Genomic DNA, 14466 nt, shown 5'->3' on the forward strand with positions numbered 1-14466 from the left:
AAGGGACTAATATCTCTGGATTGAAAGCAACAGACTGAACAAAATCCTCCTATGGTCTGTTGACTGGCGAATTTCCTGGGGGTTCTCTGAAGTAAGGACAGTTTTCAGAGGACTGTGTCACCTGTCTTAGCAGATGGTATGTAATTTAGAGTCTACATGATTGTAAGTGTGGCAAAGCCCTGTTTTTGTTAAATGATCAGTATCCTATTAGGGCTAGTTTTTCTTCTAATTTCATCCTTCTTGTGTCCCTTCACCCTCTTTCCAAAATGGAAATGAGCCTCCTTCTAACTCCCAGGGCAGGTGTAGTTAGGACCTCAGCTGTGGCCAAGCATGACAAGGAGTCAGCACTTCCCAAGGGAAGCTTTGCTGGGATGTGTCTGCCGATCCTATATTTGAACTCATGCATAAAAGCATTCCTTGCTGGTTTTGATCTGACACCCTTCGGAAATGATGGAACAATGATCTGCCAGTGGAGTTCAATGTCATGGCCGAGCTTGCCATCCAGAGGGGCAGCTTCCGGTATATGCTTTAAGAATATTCAATGCAGAACTGAGATTCAGCCCATGCAAATGGAGAAATGGAAACCCAAGAATTCTTTCCTCTTTTTGGTGCCAGTTTGTTGGGCCATTTTCCCTTTAGCTGGCAGGATGGTGCTCAAAAGAACATGATTTTTCGTGGCATTAAATTTTTTAAATGAGATGTAATTCACATACAAAATTCACCCTTTTAAAAGTACACGAATACAGTGGGGTTGTTTTTTAGTATATGCACAAGGTTGTGCAATGATCACCACTATCTAATTCCACAATGGTGGGTTTAAATTTTGACTTGAATCTTTGGATGAAGTATCAACCAAAGGTCAACTCTGATTTTCAGGAAACTGGTTCTAAAACTTTGGTTCTTTTTGCAGAGGAAGCTACAGAAATGTCATTTTAAAAAAAAGTAATAGAAAAAAGAGCCAGAGGATGTTAAATTTTTCTTAGGCTTATTATTTGGTTTCTTTTGTCTGCTACTGATGATTTTTTAGTCATTGGTCTTTGGGTTGGGACTTATTCCCGTGGCTATGTTATAATAAAGAGTATTCAAAGCAAGAGCAATAAGACTGGCATTGCTTTCTTTTCCTGTCTCTTTATTGTCAAGCCAGGCTTCATTAGGACAGGGCACGGGCCTGTTTTATTCATCCCCACCATCACCTAGCTCACGCTCTGCTGTACAGTAGGAGCTCGGTAAAGATTTGGTGAATAAATGGGCTGTGTTAGGTGCCCAGGGGAGTTCGTTTTGGCATGTATCACTCAAAGCTCCTGGTGACCTTTGTACTTTGTGGATGGCCATGGCATTCATTTGCACCCCTGAGGTATAGCCGCTTCTAGAAAATGAGAGCTTGACTTCTTCCCGTATAGTTCTAGGGACCGAACCTACAAGGACCCCATCATCTCCTGTTCCCAGGGGTGCTCACCCAATGGCAGACTGGATCTCTAAAGCCTTCTTGAGCTGATATCGTGAAGCACAGTGTGGGTAGTGTGAGTGTGTGTCTTTGAGTATACACCCGTGTGCATGTGCATACTTGCCTAAGCACACGATGGAATTGTGAGGAATTCCTTCGTGGTTTTATAAATTGCCCCTTTCTTCTTTCTGCCCTGTAGTTTATTGGTAGGCCAGGGTGCAGAGGGATCTCCAGCCTGGGCACATGGCCCAGGCGAGCTGGCATTCAGTGGCCTATTGTTTCCTGCCCCTTATGTGCATGGACAGAGGACTGGGGCTGGCACAGCTGCCTTCTTGGGGACCATTGTTTGTCTTTGCAGCAGCAGCAAAAGTCTGAAGCAGCACATTTTGTGCTGTACAGAGCAGCCATTCTGCCTTGGAGCTGCAAGCCTAGAGATGGGGGTGGTTGGAGTCTTCCTTACATATCTGTGTGGATGCCGGGAGGATGGGAGCCAGGGAGGCTTCTCCTTCTAGGCAGGTTGCGGGGGAGGGCAGATGCTCAGTGGGGGGGAGCACAAATCAACCACAGTAGCAGGTGGTATCTATTAGCAGAGACTCTTCTTTTCCTGGATCAGGTAGGAGATATCATTGCTTTCTCACTTTCTCTGCCATCTGGGCATACTGGCAGACCTCAGGCTGTGCTCCCGGGACAAGAAAAATACTTCTTCCAAAGCTGCCCTGTAGAGTAGATTGAGGAAGCAGGGAAGGGACCCAGCCCAGTTGTGAGCTAGTCAAAACACGGGCTAGTTATCGAGTCAGTGGGCTAGCCCAAACTTGATTCTGAATCACTTCTCAGCTAAAAGGTGAAGAAGGGGATGTTCCATGGGTGGGAGCCATAGAAACTGTAATTTACCCAGAAATACTTTCAGAGACTCCAGACTTGTGTTCTGTTTCTCTTGTTTCCCTGGCCCACAGTCAACCTCTTTGGCAAGTTAGACAAACCTTAATTTAGCTTCAGCCTCACTTGCACCTAGTTGTATGACCCTTTGGTAAATGACTTGACAGGTCTTATTTCATTTTTCTTACCTGTGCCATCAGGATAACTGGGGACACCTCATGGGCTAGTTGTGAAGATGAGATGAGATGATGCATATAAAGCCCCATAAAGGGTGTTTGGTAACCCTTTCCCTCAGGGTCCCTAAGGGGATGCCTGAGAGTGGGGTGCACATTGTATTACACTGCCCACCTGAGGCACCTGGGAAGTCAGCATGTGGGTCTGTGTTGGCTGGCTGTGCTTGGGGACTTCTTAGATTAGTTCACATATTTCAGAGGCCACCTAGGAAGTGCTAATTCTTTGCCCAGGGCAACCCTGGACTGGCCTGCCTCTGGAACGTCATGGGTATCATGGGAATTTGCCTAGACCCCTCTTTTTTTGGTGGGGGGTGGGCATAATGCATTCTACTATGTTCCCTTCTACTCTCTTGGTTAGTGAGATTATTGAGGCAAAGTCTTACGTGAATTGTAGGTGACTCAGAGGAGGTGGACAGCTCCATTATCCACCCACAACCTCTTGCAAATCTGGAACTGAGTGGGTACCTGGAGAGCCTTTTTGCTCTAAGATTCCCTGATTCTTCCTTAATGGGCAAGTTGTAAGTAATATCAATGAGCATTGTGAATGTGCTCTCCACCCACAGCTTGCCCACCCAATGGCTACTACTGCCGACTTCTATCTACCAATAGGTAGAAGAGGGACAGATGCCTCTAGGAATAGTCTTGACATGGGCTGTTGCCTTTAAGAGGCCCAGAAATCTCTGGCAAGAGCTAGATGCCTGACATTGCCCTCTGCACATCTTCCCCCAACACCCTTGTAATCAGACTCCCAAAAAACACAGAACAAGGGAGCTTTGATTAGTGATGAGGTAGGCAGCTTGTCTGCTTGAAACAATCTTCCAGAGCTCGGTTTCAGTTCAGGTGAGGTTACCGTAGGCCTGATTGGCATTGATGGTTGGCAAGGGGGAGGCATGGGGACAAAGAGGATGAGAACTGCACTTATAGAACCTCTGAGATCACTCATAAAAGACGAGATACTTGTGCTACCTTCTAATATGGGTGAAAACAGAGACAAAAATGAAGATAAGGATAGATTACGGACCCCCAGGTACTTCAAGGCAAAGCTAAATGCACAATTTGCCCATCGTCATTGCTTCATAAGACTGGTTGGCAAACCTTTCAACGTCATAGCTCTGATCCTGGATTTGCCCCTGATTTATCCACAACTCAGATGAAAACTCTAGATCTCCCTATCAACCCCCGCCCCCATGCATTACATAGCATAGACAGAGAGCATTGTTATGACTCTATGATTTGGGAATGACTTTGGAGCATGCTTAAGGAAAGGCATAATAATGTAGGTGCTCTTTCCCCCTGGGATGGGAGCCACCGTCACAACCTAATGCCCTGGAGCTGAGCAGGCTTGCCGGGGAAAGGGGTGAAAGAAATGGCTCCATTGTGACTGGAATGGGGATTGGGACGTAACTTCAGCAGGAGACGCACTACAGGCCTTTGCTGAGTGGAAGAGCAGTCTGGTTTTGGCCAGCCGCCTCCTGGCCTCCTGCGGGTGCCAGGGCTCTGTCGGTCACAAATGCTGTATTGCATTTGAGGCCGCTCTGCTTGCACCTGGCGCTACATTGTGGCAGTTGCAGAGAGGCTGTTTGCAGCCCTGAATGAGGACTCTTGGCTAGGCAGAAATCGGTCAAGCTAGAGCTTAACCTGGAGTCTTTCTAGCTTTGACATGGCAGAGGCTCTGAACATCATTGAGGAGGAAGCAACAGCGGTATGAGTGATATTTGTTGGTGAAAAAGAAAATCAACTTCTTGAAGATTGGTTTACATTCTGTGATATTGGAAACTATGAAATCTGATTGACGGTGAAAGGTTTGCTTGCCTAGAAGTCTGGTGCTTGTTGCATTCTGGATTGCCACTGTTCGATGTGGGGCAGGACCCGGTGTATCTCCATTAAAATATCCTGGCCCTTACCCTCCGTCATGAAGATGCAGAAAAACATTTTGAAATAGTGGGAGAAAGGATGAAAAGTAGGACCTTGGGCTCTAGAGTCAGTCTTTCTGGGTTTGAATCCCAGCTCCATTACATTAGCAGCTTGGCTTCCGTAAGAGTCAGTTTTCTCATCTTTAAAATGGGGATGAAAGTAGTACCTACCTAATAGGGTGGTTGAAAGATGAATCATTAGGCTGTCAGCCAAAAGAGAACTCAAGTTCTGGCACTGTGCCAGAAACACAGTAATGTGCTCAATAAATGGTAACCTAATATCATCTGCCCAATAATCAGCAGATTGCTGGTTCCAGTTTCTTAGTGGCCCAAAAGAGTTGGTGGAATTTTTGGAGGTGCCTTGTATCATACGGCCATTTTAAGCTTTAGCCTTTTTTTTTTTTTTAATTAAAGGCTTTAAGTTCCTGACTAAATGGAAGGGGTAAATGTGGGTATGTATGTTTCTGTTTGGTTCCATTTTGTTTTTTAGCGATCTCCATCTGACGGTCTGACCTTGTTCCTGTTGCAGAGATCCGCGCCCAGCTCACAGAGCAGATGAAATGCCTGGACCAGCAGTGTGAGCTCCGGGTGCAGCTGCTGCAGGACCTCCAGGACTTCTTCCGGAAGAAGGCAGAGATCGAGATGGACTACTCCCGCAACCTGGAGAAGCTGGCCGAGCGCTTCCTGGCCAAGACGCGCAGCACCAAGGACCAGCAGTTCAAGTAGGGACCCTGTGGCTGTTTCTCGCAGGGACCTTGGCAGTGGGGCCGGGGAGGGGGTGAGGCGGGGTGTGCCACCTATATCCGGGCACATTCATGAAAGGTGCCCCGGGAACTTCAAATTGGCTGAGGGTTGAGAGCCCTCAAGGACTTCTTTTCCGGACAGGTTGTATATGCAGGTCAGGAGCCTGGAGGGGTCAGAAGTGATGGTGAACTGTGCTAATAATAATAGCGAACGCTTTCAGAGCACTTTCTGTGTGCTAAACTAAGGGTTTTACATATATGAAAGCTCATTTAATCTCCACAATTAGTTTGTCTGTTGGTCATTGTTGTATCACCAATTTATAGATGAGGAAACTGCGTCATAAAGAAGTAAAGGAACTTGCCTAAGACCTTTCTCTCTCCCTCTCTCTCTCTCTCTCTCTCTCTCTCACACACACACACACACACACACACACACACACACGCCCCTAGTAAATCAATAGCAGAGCTGGGATTTAAACCCAGGCAGTCTGGTTCCAGAGTCTATGTTCTTAACCAATTGACCGAACTGTCTTTAACTGGAAGAAATGAGTGATGCTGTCGCCATCCATCTGACTCACTGCCCGCACAGTCTGTTCCTCGTGTAGCATTTTATGCAAGTGACCCTTTCACTTGGTCCTCACTGCCGTGGCTCTCGTTTAGATCATCATCTTTGTTGCCTGAATGATTGCGCTACTCACTGTATCATCCACAGCAGAGGTTCTCAACTCTGGCTTCACATTAGAATTCTCTGGAGAACTTTTTTAAAATGCTGAAATCTGGGCCCCATTCCAGAGCAATTAAGTCAGAATCTCTGGGAGCGGGGCCTGGGTAACAGTGTGGTGTAAGAGCTTCCCAGATGATTCTAACGAACGACCAGCGTTGGGGTCCACAGTGTATGGCTTCTCCCCATTCCAGTCTGCCTGATCCACTCTTACCAGATTTAGCCTTCCTGGAACACACTGGAGAATGGGCGGGTCCTCTGTGCAATGGCTTCCCACTGTCTGTGTTCTTGATGCTCAAGGTGTGGTCTCCCAATACCGGCACCACCTAGGGTGTTGGAAATGCAGAATCTCTGGTCCCACCCCCAGGTCTACCCTGACGAGAGACTCAGGTGATTGGTATTCACTTTAAGGTTTGAGAAGTTCTGCTGTATTCTCAAATGTATACATGCCTTGGCTTGTTCTTCAAGCCCCTCTACATCTGGCCTGACTAGCTTTCTAACCTTATTTCCTGTTTTTTTGTCTCCTCTACTGTACCTTAGCCAAAAAGAACATTAACTCCAGTGAGCCTTTGCCCATACTGTTACTTGAACTTAGGTACGCATTCATCACATCTCTGCATGTCAAAGACGTACCTATGGTTTGAGACCCATCTCAGATGCATCATGTTCCAAGAAACTTTCTTGATTCTCCCAGAGGAAAGAATGTTCTCCATTTTCTGAATTTGTACAGTATTTTATTTGTTCTTTTATTAGGGCATTCAGTACTGTCTGCCTTTCGTTTCCATCCTTAGTGGGCAGTATAAGCTTTTCTGATTCATTTCTCAGCCTCCCACAGTGCCTAGTGTAATATGTGGTATATAATAGATGCTCACTAAACATTATTGGATGAGTAAATGAATGACTGAATGTAGGAACTAGTGCCAAGTATATCTTGTTTTCCCCCATTTCCTATTTTTGTTGATCACTCTAATAATTTGAGACACAAATTATCCTTTACAAACCAGCTTTGAGCAGTGAATATGGAGGCTAAGTTTGAGGAGAACAGATGACACTCTCAATAGAAGCCAGAATGAGAATTTCCTCCAGATGTTTTGTCCTCAGAGCTCCTTATCTTTCCCAAGTCCTGTTCCCTTTATAATAAGCAATCCTGAGAGAATAAAATGTTATTTTAGTATATGATAAATGAAGATTTGGGAGAGAAATCATTTGCTTTAGAAAAATGACTCAAAGTTGGATTTATTCTGTTGGTAAGCTAGTCCTAAGTTTAAAATAGCATTTGATTTTTAGTACTATCGTATTTTCAGCTTAAAGACATATTTACTATAAATTAAAGTACAGATGTGTTCATCTCTAAGTCAGCTGAATTGCTCTGATTAAGATCGCGTACAAGGAATAGGGTGTTTTGGAAGAATTGATTTCCCTTCTGATAAAGCTGTACCTGGCTTCATTTCCCCGCGAACAACCATTGAGTATTTATTAAGAGCCATCTGTGTACTCTGTATTGTACAGGCATTGGAAGATACAAGAGAAGTTTATTGTGTGTCTCCACAGGGGGCCATATCTGGCTGGGGAGAAAAGATTTTTAATACAAGAAGCAACTGGAGAGTAAAGCAATAATGATCTCATTAAGAAATCATTGGTTTTGTGTAGAATATAGATGTGAGAAGAGGTCAGAGATAAATCATCAGAGATAGATAAAGGATCTGGAACAGTCAGGAGAGTTTTCATGATACAAGTGGGACTTAGGCAAGGCTTTAAAGGTAGCTTTGTGTAGCAGAGGGCAGCGCGTGCTGGCGAGAGGAAGCAGGGGGTGCTGAGGAGGTGCAGGGACGAGGGAGGGATCCAGCTCCATTAAAAGGAAGTTTCTCTTCCATTCCTTCTACAAATGTCCACTGCGCATTCCTTGAACTCCTTCGGGCCAGACACTGTGCCTTGGGATATAGCCATGAACAAACGCGGCCTCTAGCGCAGGGAACTTCCAACAGGATGAGGAAACGGACATTCAACAAATCACACAATTAGATGAGTTGAGGTAAGTGTTGCGGAACAGAAGTACAAAGTGCTCCAAGAGCTTGTAAGAGGGGGACTTCTCCACTCCTTTTGCTGTCACTCGAGGGCTAGTTTACTTTAATAGCTTCCTGTTTTGATCTTATCCTGAGTAACAATCTACTTACCCACCAAACCCCTTTTAAGTACCTACTGGGTGCTGTGCTCGGTGCTGATTCATCTGGAGGCTAAGGTAAGCTCTGGAATCCTAGCTAACAGAAAAGAGAGACGTGGGAACAATGTAACGTGAAACGGGCTTCAGTGGAGGTCTGAGCAAAATATCGTGAGAATACAGGTCTTTTCAAAAGCAGTGGAAAATAAGGTTAGATAAGTGGAGTAGACCCCAAATAATGGCTCTTTGGCAGGCAGGCAGAGGGGTTCAGGTTTGATGCGATAGCATGGTAGTGAGCCCTCTGGGTTCTTGTGTGGGGAGACCAGAAGGTAGAGAGTTTCTATTCATATAGGAGAAGAGGAAACATAGTGGGGGACTGTTCGCACCCTTGCCACATCGTCTGTGAAAGACCATGTCCACCCATCCGTACAAAGTGCTGCAAGTGCATAGAGAATAGACATCTCTTTAGGTTGCGGACTGTGCGGGGCTTCACGAAGGTGAAGTTCAGTGGATGGGAAATGGGAAAATACAAGTGCAAGTGCTAGGTACTGGTCCTATGAGCTGAATTCAACCGAGACAATGCGGAAGTTATAGTAGAAGGAGGATAGAAAGATGGGGGAAGGAAGCATTTTAGGCAGAAGAAACAGGGTCGGTAAAGGCACAGAGTTGAAAAAACAAGGCTGGTGGGTAACTCATCTGTTTTGCTAAAGAACAGGAATAATAAAGGCAATCGTGAAGTAAGCTTGGAAAAGTTGGTAGGGGCCTGATCAGAGTGGTCCGGGAGTGCCAGGCAACAGGGTTTACTCTGTAAGCGTGGGGAGCCATTGATAGTTTTTGAGCAAGGAACCTAATTATGGCACTTTGGGAAGGTAACTATGGCAACACCACAGCAGATCAATCGGAGGGGAGAGACGGGGAAGCCGGAGGCCTGTTAGGAACGTATGGCAGTGAGCCTAAGGTTACATGGGCCTGACCTGAAGTCGTGCCTTCGCGGACACAGAAACGTGAGGGCAAGAAGCAATCAAAGTGGAGAGAAGCTGGGACAGAACAAGGGCTGTGGGTTTCCCGGGTTCCTGGAGTGGCGACTGTGCTGCATTTTCATTCAGCCGGTGGAGTGTAGCCTCGGTTTTGCTGACTCTAGGGCTGATCCCTAGAATAGTTCGTTCTCTGCCCAGAGCGTCTCGGCGGGCGCTCGTCACCTCCCCGGAGCTGCAGCAGCTGTCGGCCCAGCAATGCCATGGATTTGGCTCCCTGCGCTGCCAGGAGAGCAGCTGCCAGCGGCAGCTCCGGACAGACGTGGCTCCGGGCCGTGGAAGCTCTTCAAGTCGGGCTGGGGTAGGGTAGCCAGGGCCGAAGGCAGTCTGCATGGACGCGCCCCGCCCGTTTCCAGGCCTGTTTCTCAGCCTGGCTCCATTTCAGCCTCTCACGCTCCCTTCGGCGGGGTATTCAGTTACAGTGTTAAGTGGTCCCATTTAGGGACAAACATTGCTGAACTGCTTTTTTCTTCTGCTTTTGGACAACTTCTTACCCTGGAAGCCATTAGCCTGTCACTCTTGGGCTTTGCTTCCGATTTGGCTTTGCTCCTGCTCACCTTTTGTCCTCTCCCACACTGTGCTCCGTGCAGACACCCTCATTAGAGCCCTCACAGCTCTGACTCCTTCGCAGAGTCTGACCCTGCGGTCCCATCGTGCTCCTTCTCTCCCCCCTTCCCCCACAGAAAGAGTGAGAGATGATGCAGACAGAACTACATAGCGTTTGTTTGATTCTACCGTATTCTGCTTTGTTTAAGATGGGGAACATGGCTTCCACCATCCCTTTGAATTGTGGGTGAACCCCGTTCATGTCTGAAATTCTATCCGCCTGGTTTGATTAAGAGCAGAGATAAAATACTGTGTGAGGGTAGGAAGTCTTCCCAGGGAAGATGTTCTTGCATTTACTTTGGCTCCTCGAAGAGTATAAATGTATTCCTATTTGTTGCTGAGCCTTTGATTGTCTCTTTTAAGTGGAATCTGTGTTAATATCGCCCAGCAGGACTCTAATTGATAATGCGTTGGCTGTGTTTTTTTTTTTCTTACATAGACTTGCTATAAATTACCTTTCAGTCATAGCTCACTTGGTTTTGATCTCCTACTTTTAATAGCTCAGTTCTTTCTTTTATTTTTTTTTCCTGTCGAATCTTTAGAGGAATACTCCTACACTGCTGTCCTGCTGTGTTCTTTCCAGAGACCTTATGCTACTTTAAAACCCACTGCCAACATCTTTTCTGTCTTTCTTCTAGTTTCTTTTTCCTCAACAACAAATATTTGTTGAATATTTTTAAGGTATTGTTCTAGACTCTTATTAGAGGAGGGAGATCCAAGAAGTAGAAGTAGTGGTTCTTTCCCAAATGAATTTATAGTCCAGTCAGGGCTAGATTGTACCTGAATACAATAACACATCTTCAATATCAGGCAACATGTGGTAAGTACCAAGTGTGTGCTACAGAAGGGGTGCAGCACAGCTTGTATGGTCAGGAAACTTCCAGGGAGGAAATGGAATTTGAACCGGACATTGAAGAAAATGGACAGGATTTTGATATTTGGAGAGGGAGGGAGGGAGGGGGAGGATGTTGTAGGCAGGGAGGGGCACAGCAGAAGGAAAGTACAAAGTGCTTTTCAGGGTGCAGCAAGCGGACTGGTTTGGCTGGTTAACATTGTGTACGGAAGAATTGGACCAAGGTAGATAGGACTATATTGTGGAGGGCCTTGACTTTTGAGGAAGATTTGGCGCTATGCAATAGACACTGGAAACCGCTGAGGGTTTGAACAGCTAGTGTCCAAGCTGAGGTATGAGCTCTGCTTACAGAAGCTTAACCTTAACCTTAATAGTGGTGAGTTGCTAAAGGACTGGAAGCTTGAGACAGTGAAACCCATTGCCACAGTAGATAATAAGGTCTAAATTAGGGTGGGATGGTAGGAATGAAAAGAACAGAAATTGATCCTTTGGACCATTTAGCAAGTATGTATCGTGCTCTTCCCATGTGACAGACGCATTCCAGGCAAGACAGATACTGCCCCCCTACACTCTTGACGCTTACAGTCTAGAGACAGATGGAAAACACCTGGTGCAGGAAGACTCTACAGGAATTGCTGACAGATGGGATTCAGGTTTCAAGTGAGCTTGGAAGCACAAAAGAAAGAGGGCTGTGAAGTTTCTTTTGGACTTGGGTGACTGGTAGATTAATGGTGCCTTTAATAGAAATACCAAAGTTAGGGAAGAGTTGTTTTTGAAGGGCTACAGTATGAGAGATTTGGTTTTTGGATGTTAAGTTTAAGATACTGGAAGGATATTGAAGCTGAAATTTTCAGTAATCGACAGAAAATGAATGGCTGTGTTCAAGGCTAAAGATCTGGGCCGTGTTCAGGGCTGTAGTCTGGGCAGTGAGGAGATATTTGGGTATGTTTATAGAGAGGTGACAGTCGAGGCTGTGGCAGTGTCTGATTTCCAACATTAAGGGTTTAGGAGGAAAAAGGGGAAAACATCCTTTGTATTGTCTGTGGTACTCAGGTTGCAGAGAATGAAAAATGATTTAAAAGATATATTTATTTGTGCATTCATTCAGTACACATTTTGAGGACCAGACATTGAACTAGGTTGGGAATAGGAGCAAGACAATATCCTATTCTCACTGACATGAAATTAGCAGGACATTAAAGAGATACACATGGAAAGTAAACCCGCTTATTTGCTGATTATGAGTTGTGCAACTATGGGAAGGGAGGTGAGGGAGCAGGACCCAGGTATCTCAGGAATCTGGTAGACATTCAACCTGCAATACGCCTTCCAGTGGGAGGTTAGGTACACAATTAATTAGAGAGAAATTCTTGTAGAGTGCATGTTCTTGGCCTTGGGCCCAGTATTTGTGCACAGTCTCTGTAGTTACGTCACCTACTGTCGATGGATTTTTCCTCTGGAGTTAACTTCAGAGTTGTTCATCAGCTTCACAGGATAGCATTGGGTTGAAAAGCAGAGTCAGTTGGCCATGGAGATTGCTATAGCTGTGATTGCAAATCAGAGAAGGGTGGTGTACCAGAAAGTTCCTCCTTGAGTACTGGCTGACTTTGAGGAGGGATGTAGGAGGAAGCATGAAGCTGCCAGAAGGGAGAACCCCTCACTTCCTGGGACCAGTGTGTCACTCCTTCATTTTGGACATATTTGGGAGCTGTTTGTTCCCTCGGGGAAGATTTTACCCAGATGTAGCATCTGGTATTGAGCAACGGTTGGCTTTCCTTTGCCATGGCTCAAGCTGCCTTTATTTAGAAACTAACAGAAGGTCCCCTGGTGAGTGTCTCGCTGGCCTAGTCCATACAGTACTTAGGTGGTGGTTGGATCCTTTTTGGAAGACTTGGGAAGTCTCCTCACACATGGACAAAGCAAGATAGAAGAAACACAAGAAGGCAATTTGGAGGGGGCGGGGTGAAGGTCAGCAAGACAGGGTGCTGCCAGTCTTTGGAACAGAGAAAGAACTCATTCGAAAGCTCTTTGGGAGGCTTTATGACTTAGTAAAAGCTGAGAGACTTATTATTTTTATTTTATTTTATTTTTTTTTAAGGTGAGATGAGAGCTTTAATTCAGACACATTTGGGTCTGAATCCTGTCTCTTCCTCTTACAGCCCTGTGACCTTGAGCAAGTCACTTAACCCCTTTTAGCTTCAGTTCACTCATCTATGAAATGTAGAGAGTAGTATTCACCTTGAAGTGTTGTTTAAGGATTAGATATAATATATGTGAAGCCTAGCCTAGTGCCTATAACTTACTAGATGCTCAAAAAAATGGTAGCTGATGTAATTATCACAACCCCAGAAGGAGGATAACATGGCGGTCAAGATTACCGGTTCTGGAACCACATTTCCTGGGTCTGCAATCCTGGATTTCCCACTTACCATCGGGTGATTGTAGATGAAGGTTCTTGGTTGCCTCAGTTTCCTTGTCTGTAAATTGAGGGTAATAATAGTGGCTGCCTCATGGACTTGTTTTGCTGAGTAAGGGAATTAATGTATGTGAAGCCCTTAGGACAGCACTTAGCACTGTAAGTAGCAACGGCTGCCCTTGTCCTCAGGAGGTGGGACTGAGCATAGGTATCCCAGGTAAAACCTCGGTGGATTAGATTCACTTATGTATTCCCTGTGCAGAGTGAAGCATTCTTAAGCCTGGCCCCAGGTGGTAGCATGTCTGTCTCCCTTTTCCTCAGCGACCCCTGTGTGGGGGCCCTTGTGAATGACAAAACTCATCCTCCCTCCTGATTTATGATATGGCTGCATTGGGCAGGAACTATGCAATTATGTGACTCTATATAATTGTACATCCAGTTCCTATAAAAACTCAGCAATTGCACGTTTTGTCTTATAAGCTGTCATGTTCACAAGGTGTCATGAGCTATGATGAACCAGGTAGTTAACCCTCGCATATTACTTTTAGATCTAGGCTCATAATCATCAAGAGGAGGAAATTTGTCTCCCCTCTGATGTCTAATTGGCAAATCGTTGGGTTTCCTTAAAGGTATGTGCTGAGGTCCTGATTGAAACCCCGGTGGATAAAAGTGTCCAGTCCTGGTCAGCTCGTGCGGGGGCTGCCCTCCGTACCAGCCGGCCAGTGCAGTACAAGCCTCAGTCATGATCATAACAGATTGTGGTTTACTGGGTTGTCTCAGGAGGCCAAACAGAAGCTCCTGCACTTCTGCATACATAGCTTTGTATTATCCTTTCAGGGTAGGGAATGATAGAGGGCAGTTGGGAGCAAAACATGCTTTAATGAGCAGTTGGGACAATGCTGGAGACTACCGAGGGCTTCCTGTGTCTCCCAGGCCCTGCCGTAGGAATGCTAGCCGGACACACCTCAGGCTTTCAGCTTGCTGGAGCCAGGCACTGCTGATCATGTCCCTTACTGACAGTGCTGGGGTGCAGGGAACTTAGTATTTGTTTTCTTGGCTCTCGTTTAAGTCCCATAATAATTCCGCAGTAGACACAGGAAGCAATGTGTGTCTGGTTCGAAGGATCTTTAATTTTCAGGAATTCACAGCCAATTAAATGAATTGACTTTGATCCAGTTCCCTTTTAAAGGCAAAAGCCATGTCATCTTTATTGGGAGCTGACTGCGTTAAGTGGGAGGGTTTACAAGATAAGAAGAAAAGACAGTCTTCTGCCGTAAGGACTTTCATAATTGAAATGGGGAACATCAGACGGGCTGACAGAGAATAATAAGAACACATATGCACATGGGCACCTGAATCTAAAAATAGGACCCTGTCTACAGCAGGTTCTAGTAGTCACCGGGAAGGGAAGAAAGGTGGATTACTCGGGAGGGACTCGTGCTTGGCTTAGGCAGGGAAAGGTAAAAAAT

General features: G+C 45.7%; 1 protein-coding gene across 1 annotated transcript in view; it reads left to right on the forward strand.

The window, feature by feature from the left end:
- The window catches only part of SRGAP2 (SLIT-ROBO Rho GTPase activating protein 2), a 210580-nt gene that overhangs the window by 85991 nt on the left and 110123 nt on the right, over positions 1 to 14466 (forward strand). The window contains exon 3 of the mRNA XM_057315097.1: positions 4996 to 5188. Coding sequence (XP_057171080.1) covers positions 4996 to 5188 — 193 coding nt within the window. The remainder of the gene's footprint in view (positions 1 to 4995; positions 5189 to 14466) is intronic.

Source organism: Ursus arctos, unplaced genomic scaffold, assembly GCF_023065955.2.
Source record: "Ursus arctos isolate Adak ecotype North America unplaced genomic scaffold, UrsArc2.0 scaffold_2, whole genome shotgun sequence".
NCBI classification, from domain to species: Eukaryota; Metazoa; Chordata; class Mammalia; order Carnivora; family Ursidae; genus Ursus; species Ursus arctos.